This window comes from Gadus chalcogrammus, chromosome 11 (genome assembly GCF_026213295.1).
Source record: "Gadus chalcogrammus isolate NIFS_2021 chromosome 11, NIFS_Gcha_1.0, whole genome shotgun sequence".
Classification (NCBI taxonomy): Eukaryota; Metazoa; Chordata; class Actinopteri; order Gadiformes; family Gadidae; genus Gadus; species Gadus chalcogrammus.
Window position 1 is genome coordinate 41,682 of NC_079422.1, and position 20,906 is coordinate 62,587.

The following is a 20,906-nucleotide window of genomic DNA, read 5'->3' on the forward strand; positions in this document are numbered from 1 at the left end:
ACTGCAGAACGAAATGTAAACCCATGCCTTTTGGATGGGAGCGTTTCTCAGAATATAAACAGGTAGCTATATAAATATGTATATAATAAATAAATAAATATATAATTAATTAAATACGTCAATACGTCACTCTGAGAGATGCGCACGGACATTGACGCAGCCGCGAAAGCAAAACACCAGGTTCATTGTTTGAACGAGGCAGGGTTATTTTAATTAATTAATTCAGTTATCATGTCATTCCTCTTCCTGAGTGTTTATTGACTATTCCTGGTGATTTAAATGCTCATTGCAAGCTTCCTATTTATGTCTAGTGTAGGCTATACTGTCAATAAGCACCCTCCCCGTCCGATATGGATATGGAGAATTGTTCCCACGCCCCAGTGATGGTGGTGTCATATCTATGAAAGAGGGCATTCAAATATGTAACGGATAATGTATAGAATAACATATTAATTAAATAATTAATTAAATTAAGGGTGGTTCATTTTGTTTGATAATCTCAAGATATATTTATTTTTTTGTTAGAGGACTTTTGGTGTAAACCGAAATCGTATGATTGGCCCCAAAACCAATTTAAATATCCAAAAAATTCACAAACCCTACAATGTTAAATGTTAAACTGATATTGCCTCATAAAATGTAGCCTAGCCTATGTCTTATTTTTATTATGCAAACAAACTCAAAATACTCTTGCAAACCATTGCTGTTTTATTGAAACTGGTCAGCGATACACAAACAACACATAGCCAACAAATGCAGAGATGACCAAGTCATTAATTAATATTCGGGCGATTCGGTTGACATTGTGGCTGCGCGTCATAGCTTCGTCACACAGGCTACATCCCAGAATTGCGCCTTTTCCAGTCATTGCAGGATCACTTTCAACAGGTATGTAGCCTATTTCCTGCATGTTTAATATGCATTTAATATGCATTGTTATATAAACGTTGTCTCAGACTTTTCTCGTGTTAGCTAGAGCCATTGGCCCTCATTTATCAAACGAGCGTACGACAGAAAACGTGCGTAAAATGGATGTACGCTCATTTCAACGTTGAGCTTGGCATTTATCAATTTGAACGTGAGCGCAGGCTGCGATGAAATCTCACGTCAGGTCTGAGCTCGTGTACACAAGTTTTTTTGGCGCAACAAACGGGTATTTCACTGATGAATAGTGCAGCACAAGTAGCCCATGTTGCACATCTGTATTAATTACTAAATAAATTGGAATTAGCCCAGCCGTTCAAACAATTACAATCAAGTCAGCCCTAATTAAAAACAGTATTGCTATGAAAATAATTAGAATGTGACAGGTGAAATGTTTATTCAGCTGTCTATATAAACAGGAGCTTTGCCAAATAGGTGGTCGAGTCGCAGCGATGGCAGAGCTGGCTCTGTTAGAGGACCTCAACGCACGTCTAAGACGAGAGAGAGTTTTTCGAGACTGCGCCGATTTTTTTATGGAGAGCAATGAATGGCTCTTGAGTCGTTTTCGTCTCCCAAGGCATCTCCTGATGGAGCTATGCAATGATTTGGAGCCACAGTTAAGGCGAGAAACTAGGCGATCAAACGCAATACCTGTGCCAGTGCAGGTGTGCTCTACCTTGGGGTTTTTGGCCACCGGGACCTTTCAGCGGGAGATCGGGGACAGGTCTGGTATTTCCCAGCCAAGTATTAGCCGAACCATGCCAGCAGTTTTGGCAGCTATACTGTCCCTCTCTGAACGTTATATTAAATTCCCATACACTAACGATCAGCAAACTGGAATCAAACGGGATTTTTATGCTATTGCTAGGTTTCCAAATGTGATTGGTGCGGTTGATTGTACCCATGTGCGTATGAAGCCACCATCTATTAATGATTACGCGTACATCAACCGCAAAAGCTACCATTCGGTTAATTTTCAGATTATTTGCGATGCCAGAATGTCAATCCTGAACATGGTAGCCCGATGGCCTGGGGGCACGCACGATTCTTTTATTTTCCAAAATAGCAACGTTGGGCATCGTCTACATCAGGGCGCACTACATGGTCAGAGTCATCTCGGTGAGTTACGCTGCAGTCGCACTGCACCGGCCTCCTCCCGTTTCTTGCTTGGCCGGCTTCACAGCCGCAACACGTTTTTTGGTGATGAGCTTCATGTCGGACCATTTTTTCTTCACCTTATTCGGAATTAAATAACTTTAACGGAATGCAAACAATAGCATATATGTGAAATGTTTTAAGCTGGATAACAGAAGTTGTACATTTAATTTATTATTTAATTCATTTAATTAACAAACCTCTTCCGTAGCCCGACGAACATTGGAAACAATATTCACTGCAACAGTTATTTCCTTCCATATAGCATTCTTTTGCTGGCCTTTATTGCCAGCTTTTAGGCTGCCAAATAAAACCAGACGGTTCGCATCCACCAGTGACCCGAGCGTCTCCATTTGGGTCTCGGAAAAATTCCTCTATTTTACCGTTGGACGTTTCTCCATGTCGTAAAAGTTGGGGGCGAGACTTCTGAAGACGTGCTTTTATATGGGCGTGTCACGTTCATTACGATCGATCTCAGCCGCCGTATTTATCAACGCAAGATCCTTCGTACGCTGGGATTGGTGTGATACGAAGGTTTCGTAAATCTCACGTGGGTCCTATCGTAAGATGAATCATGCGTTCAGATTTGCGCTCATTTCTACGTTTGTTTGATAAATGAGGGCCATTATCTCTGATTAGTTAATTTAGCTAGGGTTATCAAAACAGGTGCCTATTTTTAGACAGCCAGCATTATAGTTGAACTATGTGCGCAATGCATCGCGTTCCTCTGTGTTTGTGCAAATACCAGATGTGTAGGGTATTACATGAGCGCCATGTACATTAGGGATGGAGTGCATGCATTAGGGATAAGTGAAGTGGAATAGTGGCCTGGATTTTACACGAATGCCGCACGCACATAGTAGCCTAGGAGCCATTCGGTCGGTACTAGTTCCGCGTTCCTCATCCTTTGGGTCGGATCTCGGGAGGTGACGTTCTGTTATTCTTCTGTGAATCTAAAACTCCGTGACCACGCAGACGCTTCGACGCAGTCATGAACCTTGCAAAGAGTACCTGAGACACTCAGGGAGTGAACGCTGATTGGCTAATACCCCCTCAGAAGCATTTATATAGAAATTAGAAGATAAAAAGAACATACCGTGTTATAATACCGTTATCGTCTATGCCTCAAATCATACCTTGATATAAATTGTAGTCCATACTGTACAGCCCTCATTGTAGCCTACATCTCATCGACACATTGATTCACGGAGTAGTATAACTAAACTTTGAAAGAGATTTGACAACAGAATCCGAGCCCCAATCTGTGAGATTTTGTCAAGAGTCCTATTTATATTATAAACACTAAAGGGAAACGCACAGTCCTGGTTGATTGCAACACCAAAGAGCAAGGCATGTTGGTGTGGCCAGAGAGCTGTCTCAACCACAGTGTTGTCACTGGTTTAATGGCCTTCCTCCTTTGGGAAGTGCACCCATGTGCTTCAGTCATTCTTGTGTAGAATATAACAAGAATGGTTATTGAGCAATTTGTTGGTCGGACGATTACAATAATGGTGATTCGATTATTTAATTTATTCCCTGCATTTTTTTGACTAAGATGTAACTAGTAATCACTATCATACATCTAATTTTTGTTAATGAATGTAGAAAACATTCTAATTATGTTTTTTTGTCTTTGTTACAGATTATTTACAAGATAGCTTTCCAAAAAAGACAAACAAAGGCACTTTTAAGAGCCATTCTCTCTCTCGCTCTCTCTCTCTCACACTTTCTCTCTCTTTCTCACACTCATAGACACACACACACACACACACACACACACACACACACACACACACACACACACACTCCTGTATTTTATCTGTATTGTGTGTCAATTGTCCAGCGATGTTCCAAAACCAGAAGGTTTGTTCTGATGCCGTTGAGATCAGGGACCATATGGCTTCTGAAATCAGTAATGCGCTACTCCTTGAGGCCCGGCTGAGACCAATTTCATCAGCTTACTTCCATTTGTATGAACTTTACCATTGCTGTTGTTTGAGTAATCCAATGTAAAGTATAACTTTACAGTCTGATATTGTATCTGAAAATATTGCTGTTATTGTCATGTAGGCAGCAATGGGAGACTCCCACTTTCCTCCAAAAAAAAAGAGGAGAAAGAAGAGTGCAGTCAAAAAAAAGAAAGTGGTCACGAGCCGACTTCAGAAACGTCAGAAATCACCCAGACGTGCATCAGGTTGTTGTTTACTGCACTGTTGTCATGGTTAAATAATAATTCACGAAATGCCAGCGGGTAGAAATATGGTGTTATCCCTCTTTGACAGATGTATGGTTGATTTTTGGGGGATTTCCAGACTAAAATGTATGAAGCCTGATACTATAGATAACCCAAAAAATATTGGTCTCTGCAGCTTCCGTGAACCCAGTGAGTGAGGAAGTCCAGCTCGAAGGAATTGAATTGACTGCAAGTCTCGGTGAGTATGCCTGCATATTCTGTATGACTACATTTCCCATTCCTCCATATCCACAACTTCATATCCACAACTTTCTCAATGATCTCTCTGACTCTGACCATTACCATGGGGTGTGGGATGTGTGTGTGTGTGTGTGGGGGGGGGGGGGGGGGGAGCGGGAAGGGCTCTTATCACTTGATAATGTTGTTTGTAATACCATTAAATAGTTACCATGGTCAAAAAGCATTAAACCATCATTGAATTTAACACTAGTGTGTTCCACGGTTAAACTCAATTTGTATTACGCCTTCCCACAATTGACGGATGGTTAAACAGTTATATTATTTTCAGAAACTCGTCTTCAAGAGTTAAGGGGTACCCTTGCCTCTGAAGCTCCAGTGGCAAAAGCAGACATAACCTGGACACAACAGCAGGTGCTCGCTGGAGTTAGGGCAAAATTAGCAAGGCCATTACTCCTAGATGCCAAACTCTCGGCACAGAGAGCATTACAGGAAACATGCCAGAAATGCCACGAAGAGGAGGCAGTTATTCGGTGCCTTGAGTTTGTCCCACTGGACTTTGAGTACCTCTGTGGCAAGTGTGACATAGAGGTCCACAGGAGGCATGTCTTCCATGGCAGGGTGGCAATATTCCATGGCTATCTGGAGCCTATTCCCCCTACAAAGGCAGTGGTGGTGGATGGGAATGGCCAGCCTCATTTTTCCCAGCAGGGTATGTTCATTCAACAATTTCTGTAGACTAGTAAAGAGTTATTCCAAATATTGTGTGAAAATATTGTGCGGAAACCAAATTTACATAACTCATTGACTGATTCTGTTGGTTTTTCACAGTGTTTGATATGTTAAAACATTTCCTTTTTGTCAGAAAGCAGTGATAGTGACATATGGTATAGTGGTCTGGCCAACTTTGTGGATGTTGGAGTGGGATTTTCGAATCACTATTGTAACAAGCATATAGAAAAACAGATATTTTCTGTTTTGCAGTATGTCAGTTGCCAATGCCTGCCCAAAGGGTAATATGTGGTTGCACTGAAGAGGCTGAGGTTACCACTGGGAGGCATATTGCAGTGGTCACTATAAATGGTATGTCCTGGAAGTCACACTTTTTGTTTCAGTACCACAGAACTTTCACCCCAACTTAACATCTGCAAGCACGGCAAACTTCAATTCATCAATATACCAGCAATTACCAAACGTTAAATTTCTTGTCAAATGAAACTATTATTGACTATTATCAATCAACTTTACCACAATTGTGTCTGTGAAACATCCTTAGTGTAATGTTTTTTTTTTCACAGGGCGATACGAGATGTGTTTACCCCGAAAGGTCTGCTCTTGCTGCACAACAGAATGGACTCCAGGGGTAAAGGACCTTCTACAGTATAATTACTGGCCAAGCACTACCAACTGCCAGACTTTATATTCGTTTGATGTTTTTGAGGCATTTTCAAACATAAAGTTGGCAGCTCCCTCCCTGTCGAGGCATGCTTTTTTAAAGCTTCTGGAGCACCAGTCTGTTCGAGGAGGAAGGGTAAGTCTGCCTGAATCGCATTGTAACACACAATTATAACTATTTGTAATTTTGTGGGTATGTTTCTTTTTTTGAAATCCTAATAGATTTTTTTTTCCTTTCATAGCCAGGGAAAATCTGTGCAGATATGTTCCAGAGGAGCTACTTTGAATATTGCTTATGCAAGCACACAGAGGACACAATGTCTGAAGTTGACCCTTTTTGCTGTCCAGCCTGTCAACCTGTTATGTTGGCAGTATGCTGTGATGGCAACCGGAAACATTATCGTTTCAAAAAGTCAAGGGGGTATGTAAATATCACACAGACGTTAATGTAGCTATTTGAACAACAACATTGTCATTGAAATAGTTTCATGTAGAGTAATGTGTCGTTAGTTAAATAGGCATTTTGTGATCATTTGCAATGCACAGAACTGAGGAACCCTCTTTATATGAGGGCTTGTTCATAGCCAAAGACGATGAAGTTCTGGCCTTTCAGGAGAATATCAGAGGAAGCAGCGGGGCAAGAGTAAGTTTGATTCTGCATACCACAATCTGTTTATGTATGTGTGTAAGGTGTGTGTTTCTAGTCCAAATGAGTAACAGCTGACTTCACAGGCAAATGACAATGGGACATGTGGGGTGTCAAGGTTCAGGGCAAGTAAGGAGGCCTCAAAGAAATCTTCCTCAAAAATTGATGAAGAGGGCATACAGGTGGCAGTCTGCAGGTATGTTGGTATGTCAGAAGAATGTTATTGTACAGTGCCATTTGCCACTCATGTTGTAGACACATACATCTGAATCTCATATTTGATGTACAGTAAAAAATCAAGAAATGTGAGTGTGTGAGGTTTTGAGCAACTCTTTGTGTGTAAGTTGATGATTATCCATATTGTCTCTTATCAATCAGACATGGGATATTATTGCGAGGACTGAACCACTACCGTGGCGAAATATTTGCATACCCCATGTTTTTGCAGAAAGAATTGGGCAAATGTCACTTTCTTCTGCATGGATGTTGTCTGCAGGTAATTTCTCTTTGTCAACCTACTGTATATTAAATGACAAGTACCTCAGTATTTAAGTCAGGATTGTGGTTTTAGATTGATGTCCCAGCAAAATGTGTTGCAACGTGCGTAATACCCACTAATGTTGCTCTTGTTTTGTAGGTACTGGCCCTACCTAAGCAAAGTGGTTGATGAGTTTCCAGATCTTCAGCCTTTGATGCATATGAGACCATTTCTCAGTGTAATGCACGCCAAAGCACATACAGCAAATGCGAGGTACCTGAAATAATAATAATGCTTTACATTGCACTTTTAACATTAAGTAAAAGTGCAATGAAATGAATGGCAAAACACTATGTTGCAGGTGAGATGGGGTGGCAGAAATCAGGATGGAGCAGGGAACACAGTTGGAGAGGAAGTTGAACAAGTATGTTATTACTGTCATTATTGAAACGGTGGACATAGGACTCTTAGGACTCATTTGCATCATGCGAATGATGATGCACATCTGCAGGGAATGGGGAGAACAGTTACTCTATTGCCGCTTGTGATGGAAAATCGACATGTTGTATTGTTTTGGTCTATATGAATTTAAGTTTTGTTGCTATTCTGTGTAATTTTATATAGTGTCTGCCTTCTGGGCTCCTTTTGGGTCATTTAAAGTGTAAACCGTCAAGGGTAGAGTGATGCATTTTTATTGCCTGCCCTTTCCTATGTTTCTTGTCATGTAAATCACCCTCCATGCAATCCTTTGATGTGTGGGCCTGTTTTCTCGACCCCCTGGCTAACGCCAACCAAGCCAGGGGTTTAGATGACACGGCCGCTACCCCCTCCAATGGCATTCCCCACAGCTGCAGTTGTAAAGATAACCATCTGGTACACAAAGGCTTTTGGTATTGGGGGACCACCCCCTAATAAACCCAAACGAATAAGAACTCATTGATTAGAAGACTCAGTGGACTTTCCTCTAAGCGTGTCTTTAGTATATGAAGTAACACGCCGTGAGAGTTTCCATCTGAGGCCTCAGATTATTGTAATGTATGCCTGTTATGTTGTTTGTTGATGCATGTTGTGATGTATCTTTGTTCGTATTTTTATTACAAATATATGACCACTAATTGTCTACAAGTATCGTGTGCTTTTTTGCATCTAAAGATCTCATCTGTCTCAGACGCAATATCTAATAGAGAAATTGTCACGACAGTTGGGGGCTCGGCCGGGATATCTAACCTGAAGATTCTACGAAATATCGCTCCAAAACAGGTCCGAGTCGGACTCTGCCCCAAAGCTCTACCCCGCCTCCAGGTGACTGTAACCAGACTAATGGGGTAGAGAGAGTGCCTGTGGGGGATAAACTAGTGGTTCTTCAGTACGGTATCCAAAGGAAAAAGAATTCGAGCTGGTGAGATCAAAATACTTGTTTAAGCTACAATAAATCCGTTACGAAAACTGTATATACTGTTTTGGGAACGTATATTCGAACAAATCGGCCACGATTCGAACTTTGTTATAGGAACATACGGTAAAGCAACTCCGGTAAAGTTCCGTCAATATATACAGTGGGGCAAAAAAGTATTTAGTCAGCCACCAATTGTGCAAGTTCTCCCACTTAAAAAGATGAGAGAGGCCTGTAATTTTTTATAGGTATACCTCAGCTATGAGAGATAAAATTAAAAAAAAAATCCAGAAAATCACATTGTCTGATTTTTTTAAGAATTTATTTGCAAATGATGGTGGAAAATAAGTATTTGGTCACCTACAAATCAGCAAGATTTCTGGCTGTCACAGACTTGTAACTTCTTCTTTAAGAGGCTCCTCTGTCCTCCACTCATTACCTGTATTAATGGCACCTGTTTGAACGCCTTATCAGTATAAAAGACACCTGTCCACAACCACAAACAGTCACACTCCAAACTCCACTATGGCCAAGACCAAAGAGCTGTCAAAGGACACCAGAAACACAATTGTAGACCTGCACCAGGCTGGGAAGTCTGAATCTGCAATAGGTAAGCAGCTTGGTGTGAAGAAATCCACTGTGGGAGCAATTAATAGGAAATGGAAGACATACAAGACCACTGATAATCTCCCTCGATCTGGGGCTCCACGCAAGATCTCACCCCGTGGGGTCAAAATGATCACAAGAACGGTGAACAAAAATCCCAGAACCACACGGGAGGACCTAGTGAATGACCTCCAGAGAGCTGGGACCAAAGTAACAAAGGCTACCATCACTAACACACTACGCCGCCAGGGACTCAAATCCTGCAGTGCCAGACGTGTCCCCCTGCTAAAGCCAGTGCATGTCCGGGCCCGTTTGAAGTTTGCTAGAGAGCATTTGGATGATCCAGAACAGGATTGGGAGAATGTCATATGGTCAGATGAAACCAAAATAGAACTTTTTGGTAAAAACTCAACTCGTCGTGTTTGGAGGAGAAAGAATGCTGAGTTGCATCCAAAGAACACCATACCTACAGTGAAGCATGGGGGTGGAAACATCATGCTTTGGGGCTGTTTTTCTGCCAAGGGACCAGGACGTCTGATCCGTGTGACGGAAAGAATGAATGGGGCCATGTATCGTGAGATTTTGAGTGAAAACCTCCTTCCATCAGCAAGGGCACTGAAGATGAAACGTGGCTGGGTCTTTCAGCATGACAATGACCCCAAACACACCGCCCGGGCAACGAAGGAGTGGCTTCGTAAGAAGCATTTCAAGGTCCTGGAGTGGCCTAGCCAGTCTCCAGATCTCAACCCCATAGAAAATCTTTGGAGGGAGTTGAAAGTCCGTGTTGCCCAGCGTGGGTCCAAAAACATCACTGCTCTAGAGGAGATCTGCATGGAGGAATGGGCCAAAATACCAGCAGCAGTGTGTGAAAACCTTGTAAAGACTTACAGAAAACGTTTGACCTCTGTCATTGCCAACAAAGGGCATGTAACAAAGTATTGAGATGACCTTTTGTTATTGACCAAATACTTATTTTCCACCATAATTTGCAAATAATTTCTTTAAAAATCAGACAATGTGATTTTCTAGATTTTTTTTTTTTTCAGGCCTCTCTCATCTTTTTAAGTGGGAGAACTTGCACAATTGGTGGCTGACTAAATACTTTTTTGCCCCACTGTATATGGTATATATATGTAACAGAAAGGGCAGGAGGGTCTGTCAAAACGGTAAAGGGAAACCCGTTAAGCGCTGTTGGGGTCATATATAAATAAATAATAATAATAGGCATTCATTAATAAATATATGTATATGTGTGTAGTAACAAGGAGGTTTCGGCGATATTAGATAATTTGTTAAATAATAGCTAGTGTAAAAGGATCTTAAATATGGGGAACAAATCTGGAAAAACTGAGATAACGGGACCTGCGAAGGTGATGTTGGAGAAGCATGGTGAAGCGGCTCTGGAGGGTTCAAAATATTGGTGCAAACTGGGCTTTCCTGAAATGGGGAGTTTTAGCTTAAAACGGTTGTTGAAGTTTTAATTATGTTGGTGTGCATTTAATTTGAGGGAAAGAGAGAGCCAGGATAGAAAAAAAAAAAAATCAGCCAGGGACAGAGAGCGTAGAGAGTGTAGGAATATTTTTATCTCAATTTCACCCGAGATGTAGACCCGGACCTGGACTGCAGTCCGGCGGACCGCGTGCGAATCCCCCTTCACCTCCACCGTATGACGACAACGCCCAGGCCGCCGCCCCATCAACCTCTATCCAGACCTCACTGCAAAGGAGGCACCCGCTAACAGCGCAACAGGGGTTATGGCAGTCTGGCATACGTTTTCCGTGCATGGAGACCCAGTGACATTAAGGACATAGCAGAATGTCTCCCGGACCCATCTGCAGTGGGAGGGGAATCCCTCGCTACAGCCAGTCTGGAAATGGCCCATCACCCATCGGCGAACCACGCCAAGTCAAACTGGGCCTACGGTGGGGTCGTATTCAAGGCGACATTCCCGGGAGAGACCAAGCTGATATAATGTTCGTGGAGGCGCCGGACGGCAAGGACGACCACAGGAAAGTGGGGAAGCACAGAGGCAGGCCTGCTTTCGTTGTGGCGTCATGGATCCTTGGTTCAACGATTCTCCCAAAAGAATCGACAAAGACAATGGAAGGGCCGGCTGGCAGTTCGCACCTTCCCGTGAAGTGACTGTGAATCATCCAAGAGGCGGAGGTGGAAGGGGGCATTCGCATTGACGGGACGCGGGAGCAGACCAGGTCCAAGGAGCAGGTATGAGCACCATAACACATAACACAACCAACCAAATGATTGTTATATGGTTCTCACCAGCATTACGCGACCTGATCAGCTAAATGTAATATTATATATAGTTATGATATATATATATGGTTATTTTAAACAAAGGGCTATTGTAGACAGTGGATACTCGATTATTACAATCTATCACCACCAGTTTAATGGTCAACCAAATCACATAACCATGACATGACTCCAACTGACCCTGACTAACCCCGACTGACCCCCCACTGACAACAGAAGTGTATTGCCTAATATTGAAAATGCAGATTTTTATATTATGATATTTTGTTAATGTTTTATGGCCAAAATGGCAACAAGGTGAATTAATGAACGTATGAGAGAGATTGGAAGAAGTATGTGTTATGGAAGGAGAAGAGATAGATGAGAACGGAAGGCAAGACAAGATAAGGAAAGGGGTGGGGAGAAAGATAACCCATCTGCATCAAGCTTTGTTCAAATAGATCCGGACCTGGACAACGCTCCTCCTCCTCCTGCTTTCAGCCCGACCAGTGGCCCAATACAGTGCAAATACCCCACGTCACAACTCCTCTGCATCAGACTTTATGAAGTTACAGACCATGGGAGGCCCACCTGAAGAGCTACGGAACGGTCTGCTGGACGACACAAGGAGACAGTCCAGCAGGACCAACAGCACCAGAGTGGTGGCCTCCATGGTGCCTGTGTAGCCACAAGGAAGTGGCCTGAACATTGAGACAAAGGAGGGTCTCAGAGACGGGAGAGACGTGGGGACAGGCACTTCAAAGGACAGCCCGTGATGCAAATGAGAGGCAGAAAGCAGAGAGAGAGAGGTGGAGGCGTGTCCAGGCGGATGGAGAGAAGAGCAGTGTCCAGGCGGATGTAAAGTATCGCACTAGACACAGCATTCACACATATTCTAATGTGTTACTAGGACTGTGTATAAATTGTGTGATCATTTCTTACATCTGAAAGGTTTGAAAGTCATCAGGAAAAGTGGTTTGAAGAAACATAGACAAGTAGAAAAGTTGAAGGTTAAAGAAATGTGTTAGACAGAGTTCAAATGTACGACAGCGGTAGAATTCATTAAGGCACAAAACGTTAAAATTGAACCCCAAAAAGCATAACCATGATGTATGCTACAATGTTTTTCAGAATTAAAATAGAAGGTTTTTGGTGCGCTCGCAACAGCAAGCCATGCTTACAGGCCTGGGCTTTCCCTTATTATGGTAAATTGACACATGGGAAAATTCATGTGTCAAAAGGGGGGATGGGGAGCCCACAACAACAACCTTAGGTATACTAAAGCAAACCAAAGGAAATAATTACTAAAAAAAAAATTAAACAAACCCCATGTAGGTCCCTCTGAGGGACCTACATGGTAGCCTTGTTTCTTTGTTTTGGTTTTCTTTTCTGTTTTTATTTTTATGACTTTTGAATATATGGAAACAGATGACTTGATTGTGATGTTAGGTGATTTTATGCTACCTTCTGTAAAAGCGAACGGTGGTATAAATAGTCTGAACAACCTCCTATAAAAGCGGAGAAGTGCTGATGGTCGGACATGATAGATTTTTGAATTTGTGATTATAAAATAATCAAAGGGGGGATTGTGATGGAAAATCGACATGTTGTATTGTTTTGGTCTATATGAATTTAAGTTTTGTTGCTATTCTGTGTAATTTTATATAGTGTCTGCCTTCTGGGCTCCTTTTGGGTCATTTAAAGTGTAAACCGTCAAGGGTAGAGTGATGCATTTTTATTGCCTGCCCTTTCCTATGTTTCTTGTCATGTAAATCACCCTCCATGCAATCCTTTGATGTGTGGGCCTGTTTTCTCGACCCCCTGGCTAGCGCCAACCAAGCCAGGGGTTTAGATGACACGGCCGCTACCCCCTCCAATGGCATTCCCCACAGCTGCAGTTGTAAAGATAACCATCTGGTACACAAAGGCTTTTGGTATTGGGGGACCACCCCCTGATAAACCCAAACGAATAAGAACTCATTGATTAGAAGACTCAGTGGACTTTCCTCTAAGCGTGTCTTTAGTATATGAAGTAACACGCCGTGAGAGTTTCCATCTGAGGCCTCCGATTATTGTAATGTATGCCTGTTATGTTGTTTGTTGATGATGTATCTTTGTTCGTATTTTTATTACAAATATATGACCACTAATTGTCTACAAGTATCGTGTGCTTTTTTGCATCTAAAGATCTCATCTGTCTCAGACGCAATATCTAATAGAGAAATTGTCACGACACGCTTCAGAAAATCAAACATGCTGTATGACTGGCCTATGTATTCACAAAATGCTTTGAATCAAAGACAGGATCTATTATGTTTTTTTTAATGTATTTTTTGACAGTTTATATAGGGATAATTTAATTAATGTATTGTCTTTACATCTAGGTGAACAGCTTTCTCTCCAGGGCAGCTCTTATCACAAAATACATGACAAAAGCAGGTTGGTATAGCACATTTAATGTTATGACACAATACACTGACACCATAAACTGAAGAGAATGCTCTTAAGACAGACTTATTATAGTATTATTATTTTATGTTATTACACACACTTTTAGAACAAGTCATGTCCATCAGATTTTCTCAACTGCAATTGCCTTTCCAATGTGAATCTGTCCTATCCAGCATGTGGATTTATTTATGTTTAAATTAGGGAGAGAAAATATGCTGACGCAACAGGCCATGGGTTGGAACAGAAAAAAGACAGAGAACCTCCACAAAGCTTTGGCCCAGAGATACGTCACAGTAAGCTCATTGATAAAGATCTGATGAACGCTTTTTTTTGCTGGAAGATGGCATGAAACTGTTTTACCTTTTTTTTTGTGTTTTCAAGATCTCAGAGAGGGCAAAACTGGAAGCTGCCAGCCTCAGTGACTTTCAGCAAAAGCAAAACCTCACTCAGCAAACAATAGAGCAGTGGGTGTTTGATGTCCAGCAATGGGCAGTCACAGGTAAATCAAGCACATTGCAACAACAACTATTCAAACATAAAGTGGATATAAATTGGAAAATGAAATGATCACTGACTGTCTTACCTATTTAGATCGAGTCTACACACAAGGGTGTACAGAGGACCTCAGGGCAGAAATAGAGACCATCACAGTAACCCTCCTACGCAAGAAGCAGGACCTCTATCGTCAGCATGGTTTGTTGATCGCTATTGTAATGGCACATTACAAAATAAAAAAATGGTGTCCATGACAGTTTTTTAGGCTATTGTTTCACTTTGCAGATAGCAACCAGACAAGACACAGCAAGCGAAGAAAACTTTGTTTTTCTTAAAAAAAAAAAACTAAGAGAAAAGGTCTTGCAGTACAACGCATCTGAAGAAGATGAAATTGATGAGGACTTGGCCTGCAATTTGACGGAGGGCTACATCCTGCCATGGGAGAGAAGTGAAGATGGAATGATGTTTTCCCTTCTGACTAAAACATAAACATAATTCCCCCTCTCAAATGCTTTATTGGCATGACTGTTTGAGTACAGTAGTCTCTGTCTCTCTCTCACACTCTCTGTCTGTCTGTCTCTATCGCTCTGTCCCTCTCTCTTTCTCTGTGGGTTTGTAATGTTATCAAAGTATTCCTTTTTCATATTTCCATCACTTTCCTCTACCTACAGGCCACTCATTCAGATTGAAAAGGTCACTCTTTGACCGAATTATGCTACTTAAACGGTATGAGGAGGAGCAGAGCATCCTCATCAAAGAAATGACACAGCACATCATGTCATTAAGGAAGGAGATAAAGGGAGTGGAGAAACTCAAAGACAACATTGGGATGTTCGGTATGTTGAATTCTGAACATTTATTTTCCTCAAAATGTAATTCAAAGTAAATGTTATTTGTGACATACAAATATACAGGTATACATGAAGCGAAATGCTTAGTCCCTTGACTCCTGACCCTGCAGTGTGTAATAAGTAAATAAATAGGAAAAAAAATAGGAAGAATAAAGAAAGAATGTTTTTGAAATTCTTGTTTTGAAAAAACTGTTTCCCATTTTCAATATTTTCTATTTCAATACAGATTTTGGTGACATGTCAGAGGACGCTGCAAAAGGTTTCGAAAGTGTCCTCATGCAGAGGTCCACCGAACTGGAGAATTCATGCCAACAAGCTGTGAGCTCATACAGTGCTATAGTTGATGAGTTAGAGATTGAAGACACCGAACAAAGGGTGGATTCTGAGGGTGAAAATGGCTTCAGTAGTCCGGAGTCAGAGGAAGAGGATTAGGAAGGAAAATATCAGGGGGTTTTATTTTTGCTTTCTGTTAACTTTGTTCTACTTATATTTTCCCTCTGTATTGTATCCCTATGTATTGTTCCCTTAAATTAGAAAATAATACATTTTAGCATATTCACAGTACCCTGAACTAAGAGCCCAACTTGTTCATTAATCATAATCAAAGTAGGGTATATTTGTTGCTATATTTGTTGGCACTCTACGGCTGACTGAATGTTCATGCATTGGTAATCGATAATAAGTAACAATAAATACAATGTCCTTCTTTGAGCTAATGACTCCATACTCAATTCACTTTGACAAGACTGATTAAGTGCTGTAAACTATACTGTTTTCAGTCTGATAAGGCGCACATTTATTAAACCAAAATAAATAAATAAGTTTTCAGTGGAAACTTGCATTTAGACCCCATTCTGGTCGGGTTTCTTGATGCATACGTAAGTCCTCAAATCATTCCACCATTATTCAGTCATTGCATGTCCCTGGCCTATTCAGTTGGTCCCTCGTAGTAAAAGGTCCATCATCATCTGGGGTTTAGCTTTACATACTGCCAATGGGTCCACAACTTCCTGACTAAAGTGAAGAAGTCTTCAAAACCAAAGAGATGGCATCATAATCACTAGCTACCATTAAAAGTGTACCATTAAAAGCTACCATTAAAAGCTACCAAAAAATTACGTTATTTATCTTCGCTCACTGAATGTGAAGGGTGTTTTGTTTGATAGTTATGACGAAGAATATTTTAGGGCCGTGTTCCAATACCCGTACTGTCCGTACTGCGTACTCAACATTTGAGTACGCAGTACGTTCCAATTCAGATCCGGCGAAAAGAAGTATACTTCAAGGACCCGGATGCCGTACTCAAAATGGGCTAATCGTGAAGTGTGGATCGAAGGACACTCTCCGTACTCAACGGCAGCCAACTTAGCTACGTAGCGGAGGAGGCGGAGCCAGGCTGAGCCAAAGTCGGCGCATTTTCCACATAGCCTGCATTAATAGTCATTTTGTAGTTTTGATAGCTTTTTATAGCTGCTAGGCGTAAAGAGTTTACCGTTCAAAGCGGGATGTTTATTGCGGGGGAGGAGCCGCGGCGGCAGTCGTGATCTTCATTTCCGGTAAGTGCACCACAGAGTACTCGATTTGGAACAGCACTCACATCTGAAAAATTAGCGTACTCAAGTGAGTACGGATAGTGCAGATAGTGTACTTCCTTTAAGTGTACTCATGGAAGTACGGCTATTGGAACACGGCACTGGTCTCGACAGAAATATAATAACATGGTTTCTATGGACGATGAAACCAGCAGCTCGCATGGCTATAAAACCATTGTCTTTGCTGATTATGTTACTTTATTCAACAACTCTAAAAACAACTTCAAGCCCTGAAGGAAAAGATAATTCCCCGCCAGAAGTCGGGAAGGCCCGTGCAAGTGAACGGAGCGTTCAACAGCTTAGTGGCGAAGTCACGCCTCTTCCGGTAGAGCCAATGGGACCTATGACATCGAAAAATATGAATGGGTTTCAATGGAGAGAAAGTAATTATTTTCTGGTCCCAGTCTTTATATGCCTTGGATTACACATATGTTGTTCGTGGATTTAAATTATTATTTTTCATGTCAAGAGTTTGACCGTTTATAATGCAATTGGCTGTAGAGAAAACATAATGGTTTTCACCTCTTTCGATGCTGTTATCCTCCCCTTGGAAAAAAGAGGTGAAGTGGAGCAGAGAGATCGCCATGTCTGTACCAGAGTGGTGGTGACGTTATATCATCCGCGTCGACAGCAGCGAAGAGCTGTAGTTCCAACCCGGTATCACGCAATTGCGTGCTCCTGCGCACGAACGTTAATCTATTGAAGCGTGTTCCCGAGCACGATAGTCCGACTTTTTGCGTGTCACACAAAACGAAATGTAAACCAATGCATTCTGAATGGGAGTGTTCTAAGACAATTAACGTGCTCCACAAAACGGTACGAGAGAGAGAGAAAGAGAGAGCGGGAGGGACAGAGAGAGAGAGAGAGAGAGCGAGAGAGGCTTCAGAAAGGGTGTGCGCAGATAGTACAGTGCACCCTAGTTATGTTTATGCCAAAACCTATATATATAATTAGGCTGTGGAAATTGCAATAAGTTAAGAACACAACTTCGCACGTTGAGCACACAGCCGTGTGACTCGTTTATTTTGTAAAAAAGAAAACCGGAAAACAAAGCGTGCTGAAGGTAAACAAATCCAGCATGGTCTGTGACGTCATGAGACGCACGTAATCCTTAGGGACCGCGATCCCTGAACCACCAAGAACGTAAATGACATGCAGTAAACAACAACACAATTGAAAGAACAACACATAACGAAATACTGTAGGTGAATTATGTTACGGTCACTACAAGGCTATAATTATATTATTTAGCGTGTAATGAGACAATCTATAGCCAAATTGTCGAAGATGCCCGAGAATCTTCGGGGATATCAGCATGGGAAATCGTCGAATCAGACCCATGAAGGGGGGGGGGGGGGGGGACACGTTAGTTGAGGGGGGGGGGGGGGGGACACGTTTGTAGGGGGGGGGCACGCTCGACAACGAGAGTTGGTTTTTATTGAACGCTCGACAACGAGAGTTGGTTTTTATTGAACGAGACTTCAACACGGAACAGCTGCACGAAACGATGGTCACGTCACTCTCGGTGACGGTGTCGACAATAATGAACACACGAACAATGTTAATAGAACAACACACAACCACATAACATCCCGAACCCATTAACCCCACTTAATCCTAACAACAAAACAAGTTAACAAAAGCCCCATTGGTCAACTGAGAACCCCAATTCCCAGAATCCCCCGCGGCTCCGGAACACGGCGTAGCTTATATTAATCTTTATTATCTAAATGGGAAATGCAATATTTTAGGACAGATACACCATTAAACGCGTTTCTAATGACTTTTCTAGCGAGAAATGTACATTTTCCTTACATAATCTTCAGTCAGTGATTGTGTCTGATCTTTAGTTTTATAGTAATTAGGATTTGATCGGCTCGCTCGCATGTTTCAACGACGTCAGGTTGCTTTCGCTAAACTAGCAGCTCACGTGCTTCCTGCGTTTGTGTTATTAAACTGTTACTTTATGTAACTTTTAATGATATCATCTTGTTAGAAACACGTATATCTGAGAGCCAACCCAGTCGCCAAAAGCATACGTTGACAGTGTACTTTTCGTGAACACTGGATTACGTCGCATTTCAACATAAAATAGCGTGTTATACACACACACACACGCACGCACACGCACAGACACACACACACAAGCACACACAAGCACACACACGCACGAACAGACACACAGACACACACACACACACACACACACACACACACACACCCACACACACACACACACACGCACACGGTGCATTTCGCTGCTAAAACAACAACAAAAAAATATTCCCTCAAATATTATTACTTTCAAAACGTTGGGCAAAATGGCCAATAATATCATTTTTTATTTGGGATGCTTCTAGGACATTTTGGGTGGATTTTGAACGGTATGTGGGGGGCACGTTTTTTGCAGGACCTGGCAACCCTGCGCTGTTGCCCGAGATCTGGATCCACCCCGGCGTGGTGCCGTCTCATTTTGACCTTTTGACCCCAGACTTCTGGGGGAATAGCTGAATCAATTCATTAGTCAATCAGAAGCATGTAAATATCGTCCCGGTGGCGTAAGAGGACGAACAAGGTGTCCTTCAACATCTACGCTTCCAGGAGATTGCAACGGTGCCACACATGAGCATATTCGAACATGTTTAATGGTAGTAATTAGCTGTCGAAATTGGAGGCCTTAATCAATACTGAGCAGCTATTGATTTGCTTCCCGATAAAGAATTGTCACAAATGACATGTTATTTAGCATCTACACGTTGAGCTGAGTCCAATGACACCAAGAACGACACTCTAGCTAATGGTAACATGTGTTTTACATGGTACACCTAGGTCTAGGACATGATCTCGGTGTAGCAAGAGGCCGAGCTTGATCTCATTGGACTCAGCTTAACGTGTAGATGCTAATTAACATTTAATTTGTCAAAAATCTCCATCGGGAAGCAAATCTATAGCTGGTCATTATTGATAAAGGCCTCCAAAATCGACAGCTAATTACTACCCCGAAACATATTCAAATATGATCATGTGTGGCACTGTTGCAATCGTCTCGAAACGTAGATGTCAAAGGACACCTTGTTTGCTCTGTTGCACCACCGGGAAGATATTTTCATACTTCTAATGGATTGATTCATATTTTAAGGTTCTCGGAGTGAGACTTTAAGTGGCTGCAGCAGAAGTGTTGAGACGAAAGATTATATCAAGAGATTTATAGAATATTCCCATTCAAATTATGATTCTTCGTCGTAACATCCGACCAAACATCCTTTACATTCACAGAGCGGAGATTATGAAAGTCCAGGCTCAGCAAGTGCTCCATCTCGTTGCACCTGCACCCAACGGCTCGCTTGCAAGATTTTGGCCTGAAGTTCTTCCCAGACCAACACCCTAGCCATCCAACATGCATATCTGAGAATCAGGCCTCTCTTTAATAATGACAAAAAGTTATGAGAGAAACACACATTAACTTTTTGTTATCTCATAAGCGGCGTGGTGCCGGCTCCTTTTGACCTTTTGACCCCCGACTTCAAAAACGTGGCCACAGGCCAGCTGTGTCTACACACCTTTAGCCACAAATGTACGCCTCCATCCCACAAAAAATGGGAACTAGAAACTAACCTCTGTCTTACTGTACTGTTGGAGGTCATGCCCCTTTGCCGACCTTTTCGAGATAGCTAGGGATGCTAAAATGTTTACACACATTTCCCGGGTCCCCGTGTACGACATATCCGAGATTTGGAGTTCTAGCCCTGAGAGAAAAAAAGTTTTCCCAAATGGAGTGTCATTTGGACAAAGCCCCTCAGAAGTGTAGCCTGCAAGACCTAATGGTTCAGAATGTGGTGGAAAAACAGTTTTTGAGATAGGAAGGTCCTACCGCCCTGAAATTTTAAAACCTTATTCTAGGGCCTAACTGGGACCTCCGCACCGAAACTTGGCCCGGTCGGACCCCGAGGGCAGGAAGGGGGGGCCTGCCCTCGGGGTCTGACCGGGCCAAGTCTCGGGCAGGAAGGGCCCCCCCTTCCTGCCCTCGGGGTCCGACCGGGCCAAGTTTCGGTGCGGAGGTCCCAGTTAGGCCCTAGAATAAGGTATTAAAATTTCAGGGCGGTAGGACCTTCCTATCTCAAAAACTGTTTTTCCACCACATTCTGAACCATTAGGCCTTGCAGGCTACACTTCTGAGGGGCTTTGTCCAAATGACACTCCATTTGGGAAAACTTTTTTTCTCTAAGGGCTAGAACT

The 20,906-nt window shown here is 42.2% G+C and overlaps 1 protein-coding gene across 1 annotated transcript; it reads left to right on the forward strand.

The window, feature by feature from the left end:
* Positions 1 to 3,769: 3,769 nt before the first annotated feature.
* On the forward strand, positions 3,770 to 8,205 carry LOC130391390 (uncharacterized). The gene is made up of 10 exons (XM_056601492.1): positions 3,770 to 4,273; positions 4,449 to 4,511; positions 4,842 to 5,222; positions 5,495 to 5,593; positions 5,809 to 6,041; positions 6,148 to 6,326; positions 6,452 to 6,548; positions 6,638 to 6,747; positions 6,930 to 7,047; positions 7,189 to 8,205. Exons 1-10 carry the CDS (start codon positions 4,156 to 4,158, stop codon positions 7,216 to 7,218), a joined length of 1,428 nt encoding a protein of 475 aa, XP_056457467.1. The 5' UTR covers positions 3,770 to 4,155; the 3' UTR covers positions 7,219 to 8,205.
* The last annotated feature ends 12,701 nt before the right edge of the window (positions 8,206 to 20,906 follow it).

Coding starts and splice junctions, on each gene's coding strand:
- LOC130391390 (XM_056601492.1), top strand. CDS start 4,156: ATGGGAGACTCCCACTTTCCTCCAAAAAAAAAGAGGAGAAAGAAGAGT. Junction 4,274..4,448: donor ATCACCCAGACGTGCATCAG/GTTGTTGTTTAC, acceptor TGGTCTCTGCAG/CTTCCGTGAACCCAGTGAGT. Junction 5,594..5,808: donor TGCAGTGGTCACTATAAATG/GTATGTCCTGGA, acceptor TTTTTTTCACAG/GGCGATACGAGATGTGTTTA.